Source organism: Lepidochelys olivacea, assembly GCF_965140295.1.
Source record: "Lepidochelys olivacea isolate rLepOli2 genome assembly, chromosome: 5".
Lineage (NCBI taxonomy): Eukaryota > Metazoa > Chordata > Testudines > Cheloniidae > Lepidochelys > Lepidochelys olivacea.
The window spans coordinates 90,659,113-90,685,129 of NC_140415.1; the positions used below are offsets into that span (position 1 = coordinate 90,659,113).

Consider the following 26,017-nt stretch of genomic DNA (forward strand, 5'->3'; position numbering starts at 1 on the left):
CTAGACCTTTAATCATTTTTGTTGCTCTTCTTTCGACTTTCAAATTTGTCCACATCTTTCCCGAAGCATGGTGCCCAAAACTGGACACAGTACCCTCATTTAAGCTTCTATCAGTGCTCAATAGAGTAGGAGAATTACTTCTTGTGTCTTTCTGGCAACACTCCTATAATAGATCCCTGAACGATGTTCACTTTTTTGCAACAGTATTACATTGTTGACTCATATTTAATGTGATCCACTATAGCTCCAGTTCCTTTTCTGCAGCACTGCTTCTTAGGCATTCATTTCCATTTTGTATTTCTATTCCTTCCTAAGTATAGTATTTTGCATTTGTCCTCACAGACTTTCATCTTATTTAATTCAGACCATTTCACCAGTTTGTCAAGATCATTTTGAATTCTAATCCTGTCCTCCAAAGCACTTTCAACTCCTTCCAGTTTGCAAACTTTATAAGTGTACTCTCCATGCCATTATCCAAATCATTTAGGGGGAGGGATAGCTCAGTGGTTTGAGAATTGGCCTGCTAAACCAAGGTTGTGAGTTCAATCCTTGAGGGGGCCATTGAGGGATCTGGGGCAAAAATTGGGGATTGGTCCTGCTTTGAGCAGGGGGTTGGACTAGATGACCTCCTGAGGTCCCTTCCAACCCTGATATTCTATGATTCTATGATTTATGAATATATTGAACAGAACCAGACCCAGGACAGATCCCTGTAGGACCTCACTCGATATTGCCCTTCCGGCTCAACTGTGAACCACTGATAACTACTCTAAGTACGGTACTCCAACCAGTTGTGCACCCACCTTATAGTAAGTTCGTTTAGGCTATATTTCTCTAGTTTGTTTATGCGAAAGTCATGTGAGACCATATCAAAAGCCTTATTAAAGTCAAGATATACCACATATGTTTTCCCCATATCCACACGGCTTTCTACCCTGTCAAAGAAGGATATTAGGTTAGTTTGACATGGTTTGTTCCTGACAAATCCCTGCTGTTACTTATCAGCTTATTATCTTCTAGGTGCTTACACACTGATTGATTATTTGCTCCATTATCTTTCTGGATATTGAAGTTAAGCTGACTAGTCTGTAATTCCCTGGGTGGTTGTCCTTATTCCTCTTTTCATAGATGGGCAAATACAGTACCTTTTTTCAGTCCTCTGATATTTCTCCTGTCCTCTACAAATTCTTAAAGATAATCACTAATGGCTCAGATTGCTCTCCAGCCAGTTCCTTAAGAATTCTAGGATGTATTTCATCAGGGCCTGCTGACTTTAAAATATCTAACTTGTCTAAGTAATTCTGAACTTATTCTTTTCCTGTTTTAGCATCAGATCTTACCCTATTTACACTGATGTTCACTATGTTAGTCATCTAAATCATTGCTAACTTTTTTGGTGAAAACAAATAAAGGCATTTAACACTTTGGCCTTTGCTATGTTTTCTGTTATTGTCTTTCCCTCCTCATTGAGTAATCAGCCTGTCCTTGGTCTTTCTCTTGCTTCGCATGTATTTGTAAAATGTTTTCTTGTTACCCCTTATGTCCCTAGCTAGTTTAATCCCATTTTGTGCCTTGGCCTTTCTAATTTTGTCCCTACATGCTTGTGGTATTTTTATATTCATTCCTTGTAATTTGATCTAGTTATCACTTTTTGTAGGACACTTTTTTCCCCCCAGTTTCAGGTCATTGAAGATCTCCTGGTTAAGCCAGTGTGGCCTCTTATTATATTTCCAATGCACAGCTACAGCAAGTGCTGCAAACACACACATACCCATTGAAAAAGGTACAGCAGGAGCTCTTCTCTCATCCTGTAGCCCATTGCACTCACAAAGGGCAGGCACCTGCCAATGTCCTGCACACAGGTTCATGCACACCTGCATGTTCTCCTGTGATGTTGGTATGGAAAGGGGGAAGGTTTTGATTGGAAAATGAAGTAAATAACACTCCCTTCCCTGAATCCACCCCCACCCCACCAATTTCCATCATGATTTAAAATATTTGTGGTTATATTTAATTGCAAGTTTCAGATATTTTCCTTTTTATTACCAAAACTTAAATTTTGTGCTGATTTTCAAGCAACAGTACTCTTTACATTTCAGAGGCCTAGGAAAAATATTATGGCATCCATATCCAGACAGTTTCAGAGGAATGAACAATGAACTCCTAACATAACTTTTCGTAGGACAGCCATTTACATGGCTTACAAGCCATTTAACCATTAGTCTTATTTCAAATATTACATTTCTATTTTATAGCCACATCACTCCATACAAGAACAAACAGATACTGGCCCCCCAACTTGTTGCAGCACAGACCTAACACCATACCTTGTTGGGTTGATTGACATCATAATTAGTCAGAGATCCCAGGAGATGCTGTAGACCAGGAACGTTGTCATCATTGATGGCATGAATGATAGCTTTCATCACAAATGAATCCTCCTCATCCTCATAGTTAACAAGGAGATAGAAAAAAAAAATCATCATTAGCTTTCAAAATAATAATAGTAAAAAAACAAAAACAAAAAATCCCCCAGAACCTGTCAGGAAAAGGAAAGAAAATTACATTTTCAAAGCACCATACAGCCATTTAGCTGCAAGACTGGAAAACTTATTCACAAGAGTCACGCTGCTAAAATGTAGGAACACTACTTGGAAAATTTACCCTAATAAGATGTGCATTTTTTCCACATCTATACACATTATTTACTGAGTGAGATTCCAGAGATGTCTTTCTCTACCACATTGTTTCCTTACTGGAATTTTCTATGTATCATCTAAATGGAGAGCTGTATAAAGTAAAGCTGAAGATGCAAGTTGTGATAGGAACTTGTTAAAAAAATGCATCTACAACAACAATATAAGATACAGGTACAAACCTTGTACTTCCCAGGGACGATCTGTGTTCTCCATGAGTAAGTCAGCAAAAAGTCACAGAAAAAATCATGTAGCCTGATTTTTGAATCACTCTAATTTTCCTTATCCTAAGTTTATTAGTGTCTTAAACACTAGCACTTGCCTGCAACCCTCCTCCCTGCTAAAGAGTTGGTGTGACATATCTTAAATGGTGATTCAGTGTTAAAGTATAGCAATAGGAGCAGGAGTAGTATGGGTCAGAGAACAAATAGCACAAAAGTAGAACGATAAGAAAAGGAAAGTGGAAGTGAGAACATGACTTGCACAGGAGGGAAACTGGGAGGATAAAATGGGTAAGAAAGAAGTCTCTGCAGAATTTTTGATTTTTAAGACTATTTATGCACAGAAAAAAGGATGTTTACGTTCTAATGCATTAAATGTTTAAGCTTTACTGATCACAGGATATTTCCTAAGGACTGCATTAAAACCTGAAGAGCAAGCTAAAAAGAGAAAGCTTCTGGATTTACAAGCTTCTAACTATAGCTCCCAAGGGCTTAAACCTAAAAGGCATACAGCTGCATAAACTGAAAGGAAGCTTGTTTGGCATAGGGTCTAATGTACTCTCTGGGCCCATCCTGCAAGGTCAATGGGAGAGGAGGGTGCTCAACATCTCTCAAGGTACGTAAACATTGAAATTGGGAGGTGCGATTGCAGCTTGTGTAGACATTCCAGAGCTAGCTTTGATCTAGCTAGCTAGTTCAAGTACCAATATAGCACTATAACTGCAGCAACAGCGGTGGTGGCATGGGCTAGCTTCCTGAGTAGAAGCCTGGGTACATACTCAAGTAGCTAGCCCATGCCCCCACAGCTACACTGCTATTGTCATCCAAGCTCCTTCGATCTAACTAGATCAAAGCTAGCTCAGGTATGTCCACCCATGCTGCAGTCACATCTCCTGATTTCAATGTAGACATATCCAGACTTACACTTGCAGATTGACCTTTATGTCTTTAAAAATCCCTGTTATAGTCAAGAGTATAAAAAAAATTGATTAATTAAAAATGGCCTCCTGTCTGCATTTCACTTATTGATATTGCTGTCAACCATAGAACTTGTGTGTAATTAGAAGTTTGCCCTTTCTGAATCATCCTGTTATTCTTGACTAATTCAGAAGGTCAAGCAGACCAGTCCAGTGGAGAACGGGAGGAACAATTGCTATGGTAATAAATCAGGGTGTTGCAAACACCACATTAGAGAATCATAAGCACATTTGTTCGCATTTCTATAACATTCTTCATCTTTAACTTCCTCACAAGTTATACAGACACACTGCTGATATGCAGCTGCTAGCTACACCTGAAGTTGGAATGCAGGAATCAGGTAGCACAACTAAACACATGATAGTAAGTAAGAAGGGTAATTTTGTGAAAGGACTCTAGGGCAAGCCTACCCTCTATGCCATTCCAGAGTACTCAGAATTGCCCTCCAGTGTCTTCAGTCATAGCAAGATAATAGACACGACACACAGCAAACACAAGGTGTCATTCAAAAAAAATGTACTGACAAGAGTAGAACTCAACACATCTAGCTCGGATGAATGAAGGGGAATATTTCTACTGGTTGCTTTTGCTATCTTACTGCGCAGTTACACCCTGCCTAGCCCCATTATGCTAACTCCAATTGGAGCCACTTGGCCCTACCACTATCACTAATTAATAATGCACAAACAGGTGCACAGAAGTTCCCCCCCCCCAACCCCACCAGTGAACAGCTGTGCTATGACTTGAAGCTCTAGAGTGGGGTGGGCAAACTATGGCCCGCGTGCCACATCTGGCCCTCCAGCTGATTTAATCCAGCCCTCGAGCTCCCACTGGGGAGCAGGGTCTGGGGCTTGCCTTCCCACACTCCAGCCAGGAATGGGGTTGGGGGTCGCGCCGTGCTCCATTTAGAGGTAGCCAGCGGGATTCACGTGCTGGGAACTGCAGGAAGCTGCAGGGGCGGTGCCTGTGGACAGGCCAGCGTGCGGAACCGCCTGGCCATGCCTCCACATAGGAGCCGGGGGGGGGGGGGAAGAGGGGGGGAAAAGGCCGACGACATGCCGCTGCTTCCGGGAGCTGCTTGAGGTACGTGCTGCCCGGATCCTGCACCCCTGAGCCCCTTCTGAGCCCCAATCCCCTGCCCCAGCCCAGAGCCCCTTCCTTCCCTCCCCCCCACCCCCCGAGTCCCAGCCCAGAGCCCCCTCCTGCACCCCCAACCCCTCATCCCCAGCCCCACCCCAGAGCCTGCACCCCCAACTGGAGCTCTCACCCCAACCCCCTGCCCGGAGCCTCCTCCTGCACCTTGAACTCCTCATTTCTGGCCCCACCCCCACTCCGAACCCTCACCCCCCACCATGTGCCCCAACCCCCTGCCCTAGCCCTGATCCCCCTCCTGCCCTGTGAACCCCTTGGTCCCAGCCTCGAGCACCCTCCTACATCCCAAATCCCTCATCTCCAGCCCCACCCCAGTGCCCGCACCTCCAGCTCTCTTTCCCCCCCCCCGCACACCAATCTCCTGCCCAGAGCACCTGAACTCGTCATTTCTGGCACCCCCCCCCAGAGCCTGCACCCCCAGCCAGAGCCCTCACGTCCTTCCTGCACTCCAACCCCAATTTCATGAGCATTCATGGCCCGCCATACAATTTCCATATCCAGATGTGGCCCTCGGGCCAAAAAGTTTGCCCATGCCTGCTCTAGAGTATGTATTTCATTCATTTTTCCATTCTATCTGCCTTAACACAAAGGGCATTCCATAACTCTATTAGTACAAGGGACAATTCTTCTTACACCTTGAAAACTAAGGAACCCTACAGATTTCTGTAGTGTCCTGACTGAGACCTACAGATCTCCTAACTGTAAGGCATGCTAAGCAATTGTGCCTTTACTGTGGTGAGCCCTCAGGTGCTCCTTAACACCCATCCCCCACCTTTACATCTGACTGCTTTACTTATTCAAATTTGGCTACTGCTTGCTCGTAATTATTTCCTTTCCCTCACATGTTTTCCTGAAACATTTACATTGTAGAAGCACCTACTTTTTAAAAAATTCCTTTTAAATATTCTAAGCTTTTTTACTAAAAAAAAAAAAAAAAAAATAAATGGTTTATAGCGTACAGTTCCCTGAGCAACTCAACCTGCAAATGCTCAATACATCTGTTTTATAATTACTATGGTGTGAAAGTGTCTCATGAATCAAACTACAACAACATGATAAATAAATTTGAACCTCAAGTTATTGGACTCAATGCAGAAGTTAGTGAAGATCATTCTATAGTCTGTTATGCAGGAGGTCAGAATAAATGATCATAATGGACCCTTCTGGCCTAAAACTTCATGAATCTATCTCTTGCTATATCAGAAATAATATCCTATGTACACATTTTAAAATATTTCAGTATTCATGTTATATGTCAGAAAGTATTTAAAGCAGTAAACCAATAAAAATATATGCTTACCAGAGTATCATCACTCCTAGCAACACTCATGTTACTTCTGGATAAGAAGGATCTTGATAATCTTTGGCACAACGAAATTAAGCGTACTGATTGCTTTTTAAAAAGAAGAAGAGCTATTTTTACTTAAAATATCAAATAGAACATTTGTGATAGGAAGATACTTCTTTTAAAACAAACTTTATCATCACAGAAAAGGAAAATTGTGTTTTAAACACATAAAAGTGGAAAGAATTTTTGATATATCAGGTTTTTCACTGTGTATACTGTTTACTCATTGGGTTTCATCTGTACTGGTAATAAAACAGACTGTCTGTTTCAGTAGAACACCAATGGGTAGCAAACATTGGATTTAAACATTTTTCTATGCAAACAAAAAAAGTTACTTGTACTAAATTCCCCTTGCTCAGGCCATACATTTCATGAAAATACTTCTACGAATGGATTTTCTCATTTTAAAATGTGCACACATACACAATTTAATTTGGACCTAAATTACCTGATAGTGTTCCTTTAAATATTACATTATACAAAAGGATGAAGATGTCTACACACTGCTTCTTCTTAGACACCAGAGAAGACTGACATTTCTCATGCAATTTAAGCTTTACAAGCACACTTGATCCCACCTAAACCAGACATTGAATCTTGGCAAACAGATTCTGAGGCCAGATATTTAGTATTTTTTTCTATTGCTTAAGCTAGAGAGAAAAATCCTATTTCTTGACCTCTATCCCAAAGAAGGAACTTCTCTTTTATAATTCATGCATCCCATTGCTGACTCTCGCTTAACTCTGGTATCATGGTACATAGATTTCTTCTGCTACATCCCTTCCTTTCCTTGCTTCAAGTGCAGGTCTCTCAGAATGTGTGGTGAAGAAGTGAAGTTCTCTCCTTTGCTGATTCTACTCCTTACACCTACCCATACTCTGTCAATTCCACACCCAGTTTCGGTTCAGAAGCGAGGCTCATGTAAGTCTTTCAAGGTGTAGAGCCTTAGACTGTAATCTTTGTGGGGCAGGAACTAAATTTTTGCTCCCCCCTCCCACTTTTGACCAACTCCAGTTGTTTCCTGTTCCTTTTTTTTTTTTTTTTTAAAAAAGACTAGCCTCTTTGCATATTTACACTGCCATGCACACCTATAACATTTTCCATGACATTAGAGTCATACAAATAAATACAATAAAATATAAATGCTTTTCAAATTGTAAATATGCACTCTTGTTATTTGACTGTCTTGATAATATATAAAAACAGAGGGATAGCCATGTTAGTCTGGATCTGTAAAAGCGGCGAAGAGTCCTGTGGCACCTTATAGACTAACAGACGTATTGGAGCATAAGCTTTCGTGGGTGAATTCCCACTTCGTCGGATACATGTATTCACCCACGAAAGCTTATGCTCCAATACGTCTGTTAGTCTATAAGGTGCCACAGGACTCTTTGCCGCTTATATAAAAACAGTTTATATAAAATGAATACAGTTCAATGCACAATAATTTAAGTATTTATACTCAGTTCAGTAATGAATAGAATTTCTCTTTAGCTTTTTACACTACATCCCCACAACCACAGCATCTAAGTGCCTACAAATGTACTCCAAGTCAACACAAGAAGCGGGTTCTCCTTCCTCTTCTCCCATACTGCAAATACTTTGATTGGTACGAAAATGTATTTTCTGTTTTTAATGAAGTTTCAGATTGTAAACTTCATCTGAGCAAAAAAGCAATACAATTAACAATATTTCACTTGTGTTTATCCTGAGAAGAGAATGACATTACATTCATCACCAGCTTTATGAAGACTTGCTAAATAACTTACTTTCCATTTTCTTCGTGCTGCAAACTTTTTGAATTTCTCCATATTTACTGCAGATGCTTTTCTGCTAAGGGCTTGTTGGGTATCCTTAGGCTATGAGGAAGAGAAGCACAAAAGCATATTTTTAAATATCCCCCAATTATGCTACTGCTTTCACAAAATCATCTTTCTGCTGTACAATTTTAACTCCAACTAAACAATTATCTGAGGTTGCAAAGACAGTAAAGTCCACAGTATTGTAGTAAAGTATACAAAAAGGCACCATTCTAATATGCAAGACCTAGCAGAGTGTGCAGTTAGTATACTTGAAGAAAGCAGTAGGCACTCCAGGAAGCCACACCTGTACAAATTTCATGTGTTCCAAAGAGTTAGGGTCTCTAATCATCCCTCTTTTTTCTTTAAGTTGTAGTTTAAAAAACTCCCAAAACCCGAAGTTCCACCTCATTGTGTTGTAAAGACAGTTTATGAATACAGTGCTGGCTAGAGGCATACACAAACAGTTGTACAATCTTATTCATACCAGAGAGGCATTAAATTGTCACCTCTAAACATTAATTACAAGTATCAGTATAGTTAACTATTTTGCTGCTGACTGCCTTAGCAGAAACATCCAGCTAATGAGTTTAGTCAGAGTAGCTGACTGCTCTATTAATTTGAAAGATCTTTCCAGAGTAACAAGGTAGCAAGTTTCAAAAGAAAGTTAACTGTTTTGTAAACCATTTGATTTTTTTTAATCTTTAACCTAGGACTTCTATCTCTCGGGCAGAGACCCCTCCCCGATCCTGGTGTACCAGCAAAGACCTGTTTTCTGTAAGGATTTCCTGGTTGATTATAAATGCAGCCCAGGTTTTGTTCTGCTTTCAAGATAATCAATTTGGTATCCAACATCTCCCATTTCATTTCACTAGTTTACAAGTCAAAACCCAGCTACAACTGCAATGGGCTCCTATATGACGAGTTAATGTGCGGCAAGCTGGTGTGTGAATCTACAGCCCTTTTGCTGGCAGCACACTAAGTGGCAGTGTAGACCCTGCTGCCATGAACTAAAAGTTTCATAGTGTGCTTTAGGTCAACGTGTACTATCGAACTTTTAGTGTGTGGCAGCGGGGTTCACTGGCCACTTAGTGCACAGCAGGCTAATGCGCTGTAGATTTACACTTGAGTAGGCACTCAATACAGACAAGCTCTCAGAGCGAACACTGAGCACCAACCCTCAGATGAGTGCATCCTTGTATTAAGTCAGGGGTGGCCAACCTGAGCCTGAGAAGGAGCCAGCATTTATCAATGTACATTGCCACAGAGCTGCAGTAACAGGTCAGAAGCCCCCGATCCACTCCCCAACACCTCCTGCCCGCTGGCAGCCCCCACCAATCAGCACCTACTCTCCCCTCCCCCTGCAATCAGCTGTTTCACATGTGCAGAAGGCTATGGGGGGAGGAGCGAGGGCATGGCAGGTTCAGGGGAAGGGGCAAGGGCCTTGGGGGAAGGGGTGGAGTGGGGGCAGGGCTTGGGGCAGAGCAAGGGGATGAGCAGTGAGCACCCCCCAGCACATTAGAAAGTTAGCATCTATAGTTCCAACCCCAGAATCCGTGCCTAGGTAAGGAGCCGCATATTAACCTCTGAAAACCCACATGCGGCTCCGGAGCCACAGGTTGGCCACCCCTGCATTAAGTGATCTTGCATGCTCTGTGATTAGGAAGGCCCCAAATACCAGTGTACGATTTAGCTTAACAGGAAGATGTGGCTGGAGCTCATATGGAACAGGGGTACTAGATTGTTATATTTTTAAATAGGGGGCAAATGGTGGCAGGAGGACGAGATATCTAGAAAAATCAGGGTGTTCAGGCTATCAGACTAACTTCTTCTCTTGTGCCAGGAGCTGGAAAACGTGAACCAGAGTAACTACATTAATATAAAACTGCTTAAGTACAATTTCAATCAGCTTAAGTGTGTGTACATTTAGAGTTCCTATTAGTGTAACTAAACTGATTTAGTTACTCTATCTCAAACAGGGTGACATTTTTCAGCAGTTTTTTGCCACATAATGCAGATTTGGGTTGACAAAGCCATTTTGCAAATTCATATTGATTTTGGCTGTTTTGGTCAAAACTTTTTCAGAAATCTCAAACTGAAATGTTTCAGTTTTTTGGGTTATAGTCCCCAAAGAGACTTAACTGCCACTCACAGAACTGTGGTGGTATGGAGGTGGCCACCTTATACCCAATATCCCAGTGGTTGGAGCACTCACCGGCTCTTTTGGAGGTTTGAATCCCCACTCTGAAGCAGGGATTTGAACCAAGGACTCCCTACTCCCAGGTGAGTGCACTAACACCTGAACTATAGTGTATTCTGGGTTGTCTGTCTCACAATCTCTCCTGGTGAAGCTGTTTCACATTAAATAAACAATTAAGTGTTTCTTTGGGGCAGGGGGAGAGAATGACTCTGTAGTCTGGTAGTTAGGGCCCTCAGCTGGGAGACACCCATATTCCAGTTCCTGGTCCAATGAATACGTAATAATTTATACAAAGTGGAATATCTTTTAATAGGAGATACTGAGAGACACCCTCCCCCCAACAGTTAATACTTTAGTGATTACGGCACTCACCTGGGATGGGTGAGACCTGAGCTCAAGTCCCTGCACCAGAGTGGGGATTCAAACCCGCATCTTCCACATCCTAGGTATAAAGGAGGCAACACCACCACCTTGCTTTTGTGAATGTCCTTTTGTGAATCTAGCCCTTTACTGCCAACATTCCTTTGCTTTATTAAATAAAAGGGGTCAAATGCCCAAAATGGAAACAAAATGTTTAGTTTCAGGTTGAACAAAACATTTTGTTCAATCCCAAACTATTTTGTTTTGAAACTGCCAGGGACCGGAAAAAAAATGGTTATTAGCACAGCTCTAACTCTAGAGCAAAAAAATCAGTACTAAACCAACTATTGAAGGGTAGTTATACTGTGAAGAGACTTTGTAAGAACATCTCAGAGAAGTTCCATGATTCTGGTTCAATGATTTGCAGATGAAATGCATATAGTTAACAAGCAGAGATTTTTTTCCCCTCCCCTGTCAGCCTTGCAAACTCAACCAAGTACCTTGAGAACCAAGCTGCTTCTTGTACATCATCATGACCCACCATAAAAGTTCTGCAAGCCAGAATATGTTCTTAGTGACATTTCCATCACTCCACTGCTTTTACTGGCTTTGCATAGGTATAAACTGACTGGAACTTAATGCATTATTATTGATTGTGCATAAAAAGGAACAGAATCCAGCTGACTTCCAGTTAGGAGTGCTGGCTCTGCAGGGCTAATAGCAGTATGCACTTATTTTGTCCCTCTTCATTTAATTCACAAAGGGAAGTAGACAGGACGGAATTTATGCAGGGAACAGATCTAGTGAACAAAGTGCAATTTTTACTCAAACTTCAGAGCACAACTGCATTTTAATAAGATCTAACAGATTATTATACAGCAGTGTGCTGGATGAGGCTCCCAGGAGTTCCTTGTTGAAATTATGTCACCAGTGAATGTTGGGATGATTGATGAAGTTAGGTCCTCTCTGGATACTGCTAAATCAAGTCTTCCAGAGATGACAAGTGGCAGGGGAAGGAACAATTTTATTTTAATTTTTCAAAACCACACTCTTAGAAATGGGCCAGATTGCACCAAGTGGCCTGTATGATCAAAAAAGGCCAGATGCCCTATTCTCCCCCTTGTAACCTAGATCTCTCTCTCTCCTGTGGAAAAGATGACACTATATCTTAGAAAACCCTACTCAAGCCAAGTATTAATTGGGAAAGAAGTGGATCAGTCCCAGCAGTTCTCTTCTCAGACCAATTAGGGAGTGAGGAAGAGACATGGCTCTCCTTAGCTCAGTCATCATTTAGCCACACTTAAATAGAGATTTGAAAAGGTTAGGAAGAGGGAGAAACTGGATTTGATTCAGAAAATGTATCTTTGTTGGTACACTCTTTCCTGAACATTTGTCTCTCCCTGACCAAACAAAACTATCATCTGAATAATGGGCTACAGTACTTGCCCATAACTACCATGTACAGAACATAACTTAATTAAGTCTATAGCCAATACGCAGCATCCTTCCATTTAGCTTTGCAAACAGCAATATTTATTAAGTGGGAACACCACTTTATGCTTTCTAGTTTTCATGAAGTAGTTGAATAAGCATAGGTATGTATACCAGAGAATGATAAACAAAAGAGAATATAAAGTGATTTCCTTATACACTAACCTTGATCCAGGGATGCTGCAAGCTATCCAGAATTGTCATTCTTTTCCTTTAAATGGGAGAAAAAAAATACTCCTATTACTTTGTTGACTCTAGCAGATCATATTTAACTAATGAGCACAGATACAGAATACAAATTGAACCAGGATATGTAATTCAGGATACCACAGCAGAAACACAGGAACAGAAGTAACTCACTTTGGATCCTTAACTAGAAGTCTTCTTATAAAATCTTTAGCTAGGGCACTGGTATTACTGAAGAATTCTTCCTCAAAGTCATAATTCACAGCAGATACGTTTGCTAATGTTTCTTGTTTTGTTTCTCCAAGAAATGGTGATGCACCACTTAGGCTGTTAAAAGTAAGATTGGACACAGTATATATTATATGCTACATGCCATTTCATCCCTGCAAGATCTGACAAGGAAGTGCAAAAAAAAAAAAAAAAAAAAAAAAGAGGCTTTCTGCTTTTAGAGTTCAGACGTATCTTAAAGATGATGATCTTACAAAGACAAAAGCTGTGATTTAACTTCAGAGAAATTAAAATTAATGTTGGAACACTGCCTAATCATCTAAACAAGGCTTCCATCCCACTGTCTCAGCATTGACTCTTAGCTATTCTTTTAACAATTATGCTATAGCTTTTTTTATTATTCAACTTCAATTAGGTAAAAATCATGTAGAATCAATGCAGTTTAGTTAAGTGGCCATATGCTATGTATATGTCTTATTGACATCAAAAATACACCAAACAATTGAAAGCCAAGAGGACAGAATCAGAACATAATGTTAGAACAAAAAAATTAAATGTTCCCAAAGAATGATTTATGGATTTTGATACTTACAGAATGTAAGTTATTACACCGATGCTCCTGGAGAGAGAGAGGGAAAGAGTCAGAACAATAATATAATATATAATAATGACAACTACCATCTCAGAATGGTTCATTAACTTACCACATATCTGCCTCAAGACCAAGGGGTTCGTAGTTTACTATTTCAGGAGCTAAGAGAGAATGAATAGTATGTGAAGTACATAAGCAAACAAAGATGCAAACAGCAGTTTTATTTAATTCTGACACCTTAAAAACACTGATTTATAACCTGCAATGTCATTATAACAGAAAATCTTTTACAATGATACAACCAAGTTACTGCTAAGAAATATGGTGTACTTTACAAAATCTCAAAATGTCATTTACTGCACACAAATTCTGTAAATCATAGCTAAGTTGAGACATGCCATATGCACGATTTCATAGGCTTAAGGAAAAGAAAACAATATATAAGGCATAATCTGTACTCACCAACAAACTCTGGTGTTCCAAAGATATTTTTAAACTCATTTCCAAAGTCAATTTTGTGTGATAAGCCAAAGTCAATAATCTTGATGCGGGGCTTTGGTACATTTCTATCCAGCAGCATTATGTTTTCAGGCTTTCAAAACAAAAACCAACAAACAAAAAAGATTTCATAATATGCACAGGCTACAAGGCTACTAATGTGCTCGTTAGTTAAATATGTGTTTCAGTCTCTTGGCCTTGTCTTAAAAATATACGTGTTCCCTAGAGAAGCCACATTAGTTAAAACATGCTAATCCAAGTTAAAATCCTAAAGTGAAACCCTGGCTCCATTAAAGTCAATGGCAAAATGCTCATTGATTTCTGTGGTGACAGGATTTTACCTTTAGTGTAGACACTGCAGTTGTAGGTTAAACAAGTGTTAGCTGGCTGAGGTAAACCCTTGGCTCTCCTCTACCTGGGACAGCTAACATGTTAAAACTACAACTTCCTCTGATATACTAGGATTTTAACATGTGTTAGCTAGCACATGTTAAAAATTCACCTTTGTTTCCATAGTGTAGACATGGCCATTATCTTCAGGAGGACTTCAGCACCTCTTTAAATACCTTCCTTGAATTGAGATGCCTTCCTGATTTGGGGCCTATATACCTCCACAATCCAAAATCAAGAAGAAATATCAAAATGCTCAACACTTGAAAATATTGATGACTACGAAAAGAAAAAGCTAGTAAAATGATATTAAAAAGAATTCAACATATTAATGGAGTTCACATATGCAAAAATACATAGTCATTTCTCACATAATATTGCTTTTCTTTTTTCACTGACAGATTGATCTGAAACAGTCTTTTCACTTTTTGGAAATTGCTACTTGCTTCACAACCATCCCTGACAGTAAATAATTTTGTTGTCTTGTTTCAGTTTAAGGAAATGCAGATCTTCTGAGTGAGCATTAGATGCATGGAATGCAAACAGACAGAAGAATTTTCCAGTTCAGAATGTTGCATCAAAATTAGAGTAGGGTAAAAATTTTTGTCGGAAACTTTTTTTTTGGGGGGGGGGGGGCAAAAATACAAATTTGACATAAAAATTTTTGCAAATGTGTGTTGGTTTTGCCAAATTGTTCATGTAGAAAAAACACAATTTTTGGGAAAAAAGTCAAAGCATTTCGTGTCAACGTTTTTTTATTTGAAATGACCTATTTTGAAATTTCCTTAAATTTTATTTTAAAATAGTAAAAAATTGCTTGAAATTTAAATGAGATGTTTTCTTTGACCTCAAATTATTTGTTCTTCTGATTTTTCAAAATTGCCAGTGAACTGAAAAATTGATTATTTGCACAGCTCTAATCAAGGCCACATCCACACTACATACAATTCCTAACCTGACATAGGTTTCAAGATCATTCTTGAAAACCGTTTCCAGGATATTGTTTTGTTGGTAACTCCCAGTCTGTGTAAATGCGGGAAAAGCATTTTTTGATTTTTAAATTAAAGACGGTTGGAAACCATTACTTTTCAGCTGAGTTCTCTCCCTTATCTACATAGGCTGGCAACCACATTTTCAAGATGTGATCTGTATTACAACTGGAGATTTTTTTTGGTAGCGTAATTGGGACTTTAAGGGGGTTGCTTACAGTACCCCAAATTATCTGTCCAACATACCTTGAGATCAAAATGGGCAATTTGCAGAGAGTGGAGATAGTAAACACCATTAAGGATTTGTTTGAGAAATTCTGTGGCCTCCTCCTCAGTCAGAGATTCCTTTTCAGCTAAAAAATCAAAGAGCTCTCCACCTGCAACGCTGAGAGAAGAGGTGCGGGGGTTATTGGCAAGAACATTTTAACTTACTGATTTTTGTAGTTTAACTGTTCTCACAGCCATCTTATAAAGCATCCAGCAGCTCTTAATGACATTCATATCAAAACAGAACACGACAATTTACATAATTTAATACCTACAAAATCAGTAAGACTTTTTTCCCCTCCTCTTGAGAATACAGTGGAGAGATTTTAACAAGAATTTGTGCTGGCTTATATAGCTTAAATTAGAATACTCCATACATGTGTACCCATCTTCACAGAAGTCAAAATTCAATGTTAAGTTAAGGAAATATATCTGAACACATGTAACTGCTGGAATAGATAGAAAACTAAACTATGTTTTAACATACACTAGCAGCAAAATGCTATGGACAATAATAGATGGTTTTTAGGATTAGAAGGAATCAAGATCAGGGTTTATTCAATCTGCAGTTAGCAGCAGCCCCAACATGCTTTATTTGTGCTCAGAGCATTCCAAAACACATTCCAATCCTTGATTTAATCTAGTGCCTTAATCATTCATACTAAAACTGAACTCAAAACGTGCCAAGTACTTTCTACAGAGGAAGACAGAGTTCCTGTCCTCAAGGGCATACCATCTGAAGTGAGAGTTTTAGGTATGTCAACAGAAAGACGACAAAGGTCAGAAAGGATGTGTAGGAAACCGCAGCAAGATTTGGACACAGCTTGGATATGAGAGAAGAGGGAAAGTAAGGAGTTGAAGATAATCCTCTTGTCATTTGAGGTAGGAGCCTGATCAACATGGATTGATGGTGATGTGCTCAGTGACTGAGAAGGGGGAGGCAAGATAAGGTCTTGAATTGTTTTTTTTTTAACCTATTAATGTATCTGAACACCATATTAAAAAAGTCTCCAAATTTCTCTCAGTTGGGGGATTCAAACTGAGACCATTGGTTGATTTAGTCACCTCTTGAATCTTAAAAATCATGTCATTAGAAATATACTGGAACCCTCAAAAGTTCTTTTATTTTTCACTTCTTTGCATAGTGATTTTCAACAGTCTGAAATTCAAAATTACAGCTTAAGGACAATATTTGAGATGCACAGAAGCATTGGTATTAATTCTGTCCACTAGTGTGATCTTAAAATTTGATCAAGATTTGAAGTTTTGATAATTAAAAATAGGATTCATATACAACAATAGCTTTATAATCAGTGTAAGTTTTTGAAAATACATTTGACTTGCTCTACGAGGTCTCTAAGGTGCCACAAGTACTCCTTTTCTTTCTACTAGGTCTATTTTTATGAGACAACTTTCAGCATTGTAATGGAAATTTCATATAAAGTGTATCTTAATGAGTTCTTACTGCTTGGATCAAGATGGGTGGAAAACAAGTCTTTTTTTAAGTGACATTTTCTTCCCAATAATAATGATAATAATAAAGAATAAAGGAAACTATAATAATTAAATAAAAAATTAAAGACTATAAGGGAAGGTGATCAGGTTTAACTCCCTTTGTTAGTACAGTAGTATAAAAATGAAATACCTACAAATTAAACACGGCTCATTATTTTGCCCGTCAGTTGAGAAGACCTTACAAGCATGCGTGCACACAGATACACGAACACACACTCACTCTCTGTCAGCTATTTATTGAATATTTCAGAGATTTCCCCTAAGATATGGTCCATAATCTACAGCCCATAGCTCTTTCTGGTGGTCCAGGGAAAGGTGGCTGATCACATGCTGCTGGCTTTCCTCCTCATCTAGCGTTACTGATTTGTACTAAGAGATCGCTAAAAATATATAAGCTAATTTCCTAATAATATTTGTCAATGTGAGTGTTTCTTGTAGTTGCCACAGGGATAAGAGAGTAATGAGGAATGGAAAGGGAGACATTCACGAGACAATCTCTCTTACAGGCTAGATCAGGGGTTCTCAAACTTCATTGCACCGCGATCCCCTTCTGACAACAAAAATTACTACATGACCCCAGGAGGAGGGGCCAAAGCCTGAGCTGCACCACGCTGAGCTGGGGGGGCCAAAGCTGAGGCCCAAAGGCTTCAGCTCCAGGCAGGGGGCTGGTAACCTGAACCCCACCACCCAGTACTGAAGCCTCAGGCTTCAGCTTTGACCACAGGTGGTAGGGTTTGGGCCTCAGCAAGTCTAAGCCAGCCCTGGTGACCTCATTAAAACAGGGTCCCAACCCACAGTTTGAGAACCGCTAGGCTAGACCATATCTTTAGAGAGAGTGTTTAAGGACCCCTGGGCTATTTTCACATACCTTCCTTGAGTAATAGGCACCGGTGGGTGCTCTGGAGCTCAAGCATCCATGGAAAAAAAACCAGGAGGTGCTCAGCACCCACCAGCCACAGTGGTTCCTCTCCAGGGCTTACGGCCCAATCAGCTGTTTGGCGGAGGGCTGCTGGGAGGCACTTGGCGGAGGGGGCGGAGAGAAGGGAGTCATGGGCGGATAGGCCTTGGGGAGGGAGCAGGGGTGGGAGAGGCGGGAAGGAGCCTTCCAGTATGGGCAGACAGACATGCACTTTGAGCTAGCAAGCTAAATCAGTGGCACGTCTGCAACAGCACGGGCTTGGGCCTAGCCACCTGAGTACAATCCCGTTCCAAGCCCCTGGGTATAGAGTCAGGTGGCTAGCCTGGGCCACTGCAGCCACACTGCTATTTTTAGCGTGCTAGCTTAAGCACAGCTAGCATGTGTCTGTCTACTCACGCTAAGAAGTGCCCTCCCAGCTGTAGTGGAGATGTACCCATAGGCTTCTATCATAAACACGAGGGAAATATTTAGGAACACACTAACAACTTCCACCAATGTTTGCTTGCATTGGAGTGCCACTTGGTCTCCTCTACAGTCTCATCTTTAAAAGGTGAAACTAAACAGCGTCAATTCCCATGGCAATTCTTCAGCACGCGGCCCCAACCCAGTAAAGCACTTATGTACGTGCTTAACTTCAAGCACGTGAGTAGTCACAATGAAGTCAGGAGGCGGAGGGCAACACAGCACACCATCACCTAAAACTGACCTCCCCACTTCCTCTTTCAGATTCCTTACAAATCAAGCTGGTTAGTTTTAGCTTCATTACGATGCCCTAGCATGCACCATGTTGAGCTGAAGCCAGTTGACGTGATTTAGGAGAACTGAAAGGTAAATAAAAAGGGTTTGCTTTGACGTTGCAATGTGATTAATGTCCCTATTAGCCTCACTAACCTGGACCGTTCAGCACATTTTACTCAAGCAGATGGAATTTTAAGATTTTATTTTTAGTTCACCTGTAAGTAAGAAGAATTGCTGTAAGTATCCACAGAGGTTCATGAAGCTAGAGCTCAGCAGCGTGACAGTAACCAGTGACTGGATAAAAATTGCTTCCTGAAGGTAGTACAGATAATTTATCAGGCACTGTATTTTGGTCTTTTTATACAGACTCTCAGAGTTCTGTATACAGTATTTACACAATGCCTGCAATATATTCTCTGCTCATTTTCTCTTTTTTCCTAGCTGCTGATTGAAGTTACTGGATAAATTCAGAGTTGCTCATTTGTACGCTAACAACTCCGATTAGCAGAATGTGTGTGACTGCTATCCACAGACTCCACACAATGACAATTCAGATTAACAGGGTAACTAAATTAAATTCAAGTCACATCTAATTTCCATTACTGTTAAAATAAACTTCAAAATCTTCTCACCTTTATAGTCACCCTAACACAATGACTTTCCTTGAAGCACTATACTTTTCTTCATTCCTACATAAAACCTTTCAGTTTACACATAATACAAGAATATGCAGAGCATATTATGAAAGCAGAACACATTAGGTGCAGTTATATATTTCTATGAATTCCTGTAATGCAGTGTTTTGTATTATATTATATCCAAGCACCAAACCATTTTTATATTAACCCTGCATTCTAGAATGTTTTGTGCAACCATTTTCACATGTTCATAGCAAAGTCAACATCTACTTCTTCCTTTGGGTTTTCCCACAATTTGTGTGAATAAAATTAGTTAACAATAACTGGGCTATTACAAAAGATATTTCTATAAACATTTATTGGTACAAGCATTGCCTGACCTTCCAACAGAATATTAAAAGTGAATTGTACAGATGTGTTTACATCAGGCAGGTTCTCCCTGTGGGAAAGGAATTGTATTGCATCTCTGGAGTACAAATAACTATGGATAATGTTTTTACAAGTTATCAGGCCTCCTTAACTATGATATGGGACTAATCACCAGCTCCCACAGGATATCATTATGGATCCTAAACATGGAGCTTGGAACCAATTAACTTTCAAAACTAGTGGCATCAACTCCTAATGTCTAAGCCATGTGCCATGCTGCTCATACTCCAAAATGAATTACATAATTAAAAGGTTTCAGAGTAGCAGCCGTGTTAGTCTGTATTTGCAAAAAGAAAAGGAGTACTTGTGGCACCTTAGAGACAAAAATTTATTAGAGCATAAGCTTTCATGAGCTACAGCTCACTTCACTGGATATCCGATGAAGTGAGCTGTAGCTCACGAAAGCTTATGCTCTAATAAATGTGCTCGTCTCTAAGGTGCCACAAGTACTCCTTTTCTTATAATTAAAAGGATCATCTGAGGATTTATGGTATGATGAAAAATAAACGTATTTGAAGAAACTTTAATTTTAAGCCCAATAGGTTTAAAAACAATCAAAGCTGCTTAGAATTGGAAATGGGGAGTGAATCAGGAAAGTAAGAAAAAATTCTTAAGCTGTTTGGGGCATTTTTTCAGGAGACTCAATTTCATAATTTTTCTGGAATCATACCAATCTGGGGATACGCCAGTGTTAGAAAAAGAGTTCTGACCCAACAGATTTCCTTAGCTTGTTCCGTCGGCCTGTCTGATAGCAAAAATGTTTCTTCTAGGCTGTCCACAGTTGGAGAAGTCTCAGGTAACTCCTTGTTTCGTTTTAGAATGGAAATCTTCATCCCAACACTATGACAAAATATCTCGACCTCTGCTTTATTGTACCTTCTAGATTCCTACACTGACTATTTCAGAGCAACCTTCTTGCGCTGTGCTGTTGTCAAGACAAAAAGCCCCTTCCTTTGATGAAAAAGAGATTAATGATGGACAGAAAGTAAAAAGGTTACAGTTTAAACAACATTTTGAAGAAACATGGGAATTCATTGTTTTTGTTAAGTAACACAGCAATTCCATTATAAAGTAGAACTGGTCCCTATTCTTGTGTTCAGCTTCCAAAAGCGATTAAGCGAGCTTGACTATTTGTGTCCTACAAATATTTATTTACACACATACACACACTCCAACTAATAAGGTTGTTACTTAACAGCAACTACTTACACCACCAAACAGCCCAGGTCCCAAAAAACACACCTAAACTGCACATTGGTGTTAACAATGGCTGTCGTCACACTCCCTCGTATCAGGTGTGCGAACGTAAATGCTGGTCAAAAACTCCAGATGCTTCCATAACCTACAAACATTAACTCATAATAGGTATGCAAGAGTTCTAAGGGGAGAGTTCATCACTACCATTTTCATTCTTTCAAAATTAGATACAAAGCCACTCAAGAGCACTCTCTGCCTTAATAAAAACCTCATGGTGAAACAATTAAAGGCAGCCGACAGTTACAGCCACCATGACTTTTTTTTTAAGCTTCATCTAAGGCCAAGACAAGACCAGTACCATGAAGTTTCAGAGAGTCTGAAGAACTGGATGAGCTAGGTGAACTTCAGGCTGCTGGCTGTAAGCTAATTCCTTACCTCTCATGATTAGTAAGATGAAACAGGAATATAACGGGTCCACTACTAGTTGAGACTGCTAACTCAAGTAAGCAGTTACTGAAATCATCAGCATTCCTGAACATTGCATTTTTGATCCTCCACTTTTTAGGATAAGTAACTGAAATAATGGTAAGAAGGTGACAACTTTCTCTCTGTTCAAGAGGAAGAGTTTTATATGAAATCAGAAGTGCACGTATATGTAAAAAAGTAGCTGTCGCTAAAATGTCTGAAGTCATCTTATTCCCCACCATAAGAAATTATTTCTCTCTCTCATCTTTAAAATAAATGTTCATACTTCAGATTTTTCGTTTCATCCTATTCAAGTTTGAAATTTGCTATAAAAACATCTTGGGGCTAACTTAATATTTTTTACTTGGAAACCACCTAAGAGATGTTCTCCCCAACATCAGAGGGCAAAACATTTCTGCAGAAAAAGAGGTAGGAATGCATTATTTTATCCCTAACATTGCAGTGAAAGAGTCCTTGCCCCCAAAGAGCTTCCAATCTGAATGGAGAAATCAGATAGTGTGGGAAGGAAAACAGAGGCACCGACAAACAAAGTGATGGATCCAAGGTCAGTGGAGAGGTGTCCAGGTAGCAGTAGCAGCAGAATGTGCTTGTGACAGAGCAGAACCATTCTTCTGCTGTGTTTTCTGCATTTTGCAGAGCCTGGAGCTATCCTATCCTCTTAACATCCAGAGTTGCTGGAAGTAGCCAAGTTCTACTAAGGAACAACAGAAACTAGCAAGTGAGGTGCAGCGGCTGGGGAGGAAGAGAACTGGACACAAAACTGTGAGCAGAAACTGGCTTAGCTACCAGAGTGACAGGGAAAGAACGGCAGGCAGTTAACATTAGATTAGAAGAGGAGGAGGATAGTTTCAGTTCATGAGTCAAACACAGGTATTTCTTGTAAGATTAATGGATGACGGGCCAGAGACCAGAAATTGTAATACTCTTGAGAAAACGTTTGCAGTCAATCATGAAAACTGATCCAAAAGGTTAAAAAAATTGAACAGGATGACAGAATGAAATATCGCAGATTGGAAGATCCTCGAAGAGATTTCTGATGTTGGTGAACATAGGTGCTGGAACTGCAGCACCCCTGGGCTTGAAGTGGTTTCCATTATATACATGATTTACAGTTTGGTTCAATGGCTCTCAGCACCCACACTATAAAAATTGTTCCAGCACCCCTATTAGTGAATAAGAACTAAATCTGGTACTGAAAAACATTTGCTTCAGAAGGTTTCTGCAATACTATCTTGGAATTTTTATCCAGGTCAGCTTCATGATATGAAAATCAAGAATAGTCTATCCAAGGCTGACAGAAATGTATGTTCAAAAGAAGGTTTTGGGAGGACAATGCCCATATATTTCTCTCGAGAAAATATAGCACTATCATGAATATATAGATTTTATTTAATCTTTAGCTAACATACAACTGTAATGAGAGGATGGAATGCTGGAATTAGCCCCTCTGTAGTCTATTGGCCATGGTAAAGAAATAGCTGATGAACAGTGCACAAGAATTATTTTAAAAGGGTACATCCTATTTCTAAAGGAGTTTGCATGCAATATTGCAATCCATTTGGTGAACCAAGAGGTGAAAATCAAAGTTAACAGGCATCAGAAAGGCCTCCTTGAGAATGCATGTTAACAGTTACTGACAGCAACTAAAAAGATGTCTGTACTGACATGCCTCCAGTGGATACTCACGTTACATAAAGAATACAAATCAGAAATACTGATTTGCTGAAGTGCAGTGACGAGGCAATATTTGCTGACTAATTTGAATTAGTGTTTCAGCTACTAAGAGATTGCAGCTAAACAAAAAACTCTGCAGAAGTTATGGGCAGTGTTTTGTGGCTTCTTTTTTGATTAAGGAGTTATCTGTGTGAAAAGTAAAAACAGAAGATCACTTTAAAAATGTTGGCATTAGACATAACTTTACGGTGTCAATACAGACATTAAATAGTTTTTGTAAGATTACACCGGATATACAGTATTCTGGCTCATCCCACAGCAATAGCTGAATATTGGTGTAAAATGAAAAGAATCATAGAATATCAGGGTTGGAAGGGACCTCAGGAGGTCATCTAGTCCAAACCCCTGCCCAAAGCAGGACAATCCCCAACTGTCATCCCAGGCCTGACCTTTGTCAAGCCTGACCTTAAAAACCTCTAAAGAAGGAGATTCCACCACCTCCCTAGGTAACGCATTCCAGTGCTTCACTACCCTCCTAGTGAAAAAGTTTTTTCTAATATCCAACCTAAACCTCCCCCACTTCAACTTTAGACCATTACTCCTTGTTCTGTCATCTGCTACCCCTGAGAACAGTCTAGATCCATCCTCTTTGGAACCCCCTTTCAGGTAGTTGAAAGCAGCTTTCAAATCCCCCCCTCATTCTTCTCTTCCGCAGACTAAACAATCCCAGTTCCCTCAGCCTCTCCTCATAAGTCATGTACACGTTCCAGTCCTCTAATCATTTTTGTTGCCCTCTGCTGGACGCTTTCCAATTTTTTCACATCCTTCTTGTAGTGTGGGGCCCAAAATTGGACACAGTACTCCAGATGAGGCCTCACCAATGTCAAATAGAGGGGAATGATCACGTCCCTCGATCTGCTGGCAATGCCCCTACTTATACATCCCAAAATGCCAACTGGCCTTCTTGGCAACAAGGGCACACTGTTGACTCAATGATTTCTGGAAGGTGAATTTATATGCAGAGAGAAAACATAGTCAAACTGCCTAATAATGGGTAAAAGCTACCTCAGGATGGATAGAGACAGGACAGAAGGCAAGTTTCAGTTTTGTTACTGGACTAGTTGTTTAAGCATAAACAATGTTAAAGGAGTATGTCCCTAAGAATAGGAATATCAAAACATTAAAGATGCACTTACATACAAGAGTACACTCCCGTTTATCCAAATCTTTCAGACAACCGGGTGTTCAGATAAACAGTCACGTTATTAATATAGGGCTACATGTGGGACTATAAACTGCCTCTACTCACAGTCAGAGCGCTTTTAGAGTTGGCACTAAACTGATCCGCACCTCCAGCGCTCCCTTTAGCTGCTTCCGTTATGCTGCACTGACTTAACCTTTGTCTTCTGTGACTTAGTCCTCTGCCCAGGACACTTCTCCAGTCTTGTCCCTTTCCAGGGTACCAAGTATCCAATGAAATACCAACTTTGCCGTCAGTTCTACCGCAGGACTTCTCCCACAAGAGCTTATCTCCTTCTCCAGAACTTCCCTCATAAAAGCCTGTCTTGCTCCCTGTCATTTTCTCTTTGCAGGAGAGTACTGCCTTCTCTGCAGTCTCTACCCACAATGGAGTTCCCTCAGGAGCTTTACAAACCCAGGGTGTCTAATGGCTCATCATCTACCTCTCCCCTTTCTGGCCAGGAATGAAGCAGTCAATCACCCCACAGGTAGAGCATCTCTCTAATTGGGTTCCCCCCCTTCTTCTGCAGGTGATGGGGGTTCATCCCATCACAGGTACACAATATGGATTTTGATAACTACGATTTTCGACTAACTGGAATTATGCTGTATTTAAAAGTCTTTCCAGCATGACATTAAAAAATTCCATCTATTTACATTATAAATTGTTTTTCACAATATCTTCGTGTTATGGCTAATTACTAAAGCTTGCTCTCACAGCAATTGCTATATTCAATTATTAAAGGGATTACTATCACTTTATCTTCTCTGTTTTATTCCTGTAATTACACAATTATATGTACTTTGTGATATTAAAATGAATTCAATGTTAGACAGCTTTCTGAACCAGCAAGGCCAAATAGTAATTTCTAAGGAGGGAAGTGAAAAAACTTTCAATTGAAACAATAAGGGGCTTTCTATGTAAGCAAAATATAATTAACTAAGTTGAGGGCTGGCTAGTTCCCTGAGTCCAACACTATCAGTCTTATAACATTCTTCTGCGTGGTCAATAGTTTTTTTCCTAAGAAGTAAGAGCGCTCCCAGCAAGCCCACCACCCCCATTATCTCCTCCTCCTCCTGTGAGGTTTTGCTCACAGGCTTGCAATGCAAGTACTGATCTGACCTCACCCTGCTTAGACGACAAGGCTGAATGAGATCAAAATATGGAAGAAGGTAATTTTAAGGATAATGAAGGTTATATTACATATATATTATATAGATAGAAAAATTATCTTTTTAGATCTGATGTTAAATTTTTATGTAATTACATGAGTTTTCTGAAACATTACTTAAGTGTATTAATATAAAAAATTAAACTATAAACAAAAGCAATAGTGAATTTTGAGCCCTTATACAGTCTGTTATAATCCTATTAATAAAATAAGGACTTGTAATGGCTAGCTACTACATACAAAAAACAAATGACTCCACACTGAAAATATCCTAGGAATTGAGAGAAGCAAAACAAACTAGATTTTGCATACACACTTGCAAGCCTTCGGTCTTGCACTAGCAGGTTGGACATTTAAACTCCGAGTGTAAACAAATGAGTCTGTCAAACTATTTATGTTGAGTAGAGCTTAGCAATTACTCAGGGGAGGAATCAAAGTTGTCATAAATTCCAAAGAGTATAAAGTATAATGATATGGAAGTGAGTGGCCTTAGTTAATGCTAAAGTCCTTTTGTTAAACATGTTGCTCAGACATGTGAGAAGAGGACTTTAGCATCAATTAACACTGCTCAATGGAATACTGGACACATTTATACTCCAGTATGACTTTTATCCT

At 39.8% G+C, this 26,017-nt stretch overlaps 1 protein-coding gene across 5 annotated transcripts in view; it reads right to left on the reverse strand.

Annotated features, from left to right (window-relative positions):
* Positions 1-26,017, reverse strand: part of DAPK1 (death associated protein kinase 1) — a 123,554-nt gene that overhangs the window by 39,040 nt on the left and 58,497 nt on the right. For all 5 annotated transcript variants that reach the window (XM_084628387.1, XM_084628388.1, XM_084628389.1 and 2 more), the window contains exons 4-12: positions 15,375-15,513; positions 13,714-13,843; positions 13,364-13,412; positions 13,252-13,278; positions 12,606-12,758; positions 12,411-12,456; positions 8,165-8,254; positions 6,348-6,440; positions 2,328-2,447 (exon numbers count right to left, since the gene is read on the reverse strand). In XM_084628387.1, coding sequence (XP_084484513.1) covers positions 2,328-2,447; positions 6,348-6,440; positions 8,165-8,254; positions 12,411-12,456; positions 12,606-12,758; positions 13,252-13,278; positions 13,364-13,412; positions 13,714-13,843; positions 15,375-15,513 — 847 coding nt within the window. The remainder of the gene's footprint in view (positions 1-2,327; positions 2,448-6,347; positions 6,441-8,164; positions 8,255-12,410; positions 12,457-12,605; positions 12,759-13,251; positions 13,279-13,363; positions 13,413-13,713; positions 13,844-15,374; positions 15,514-26,017) is intronic.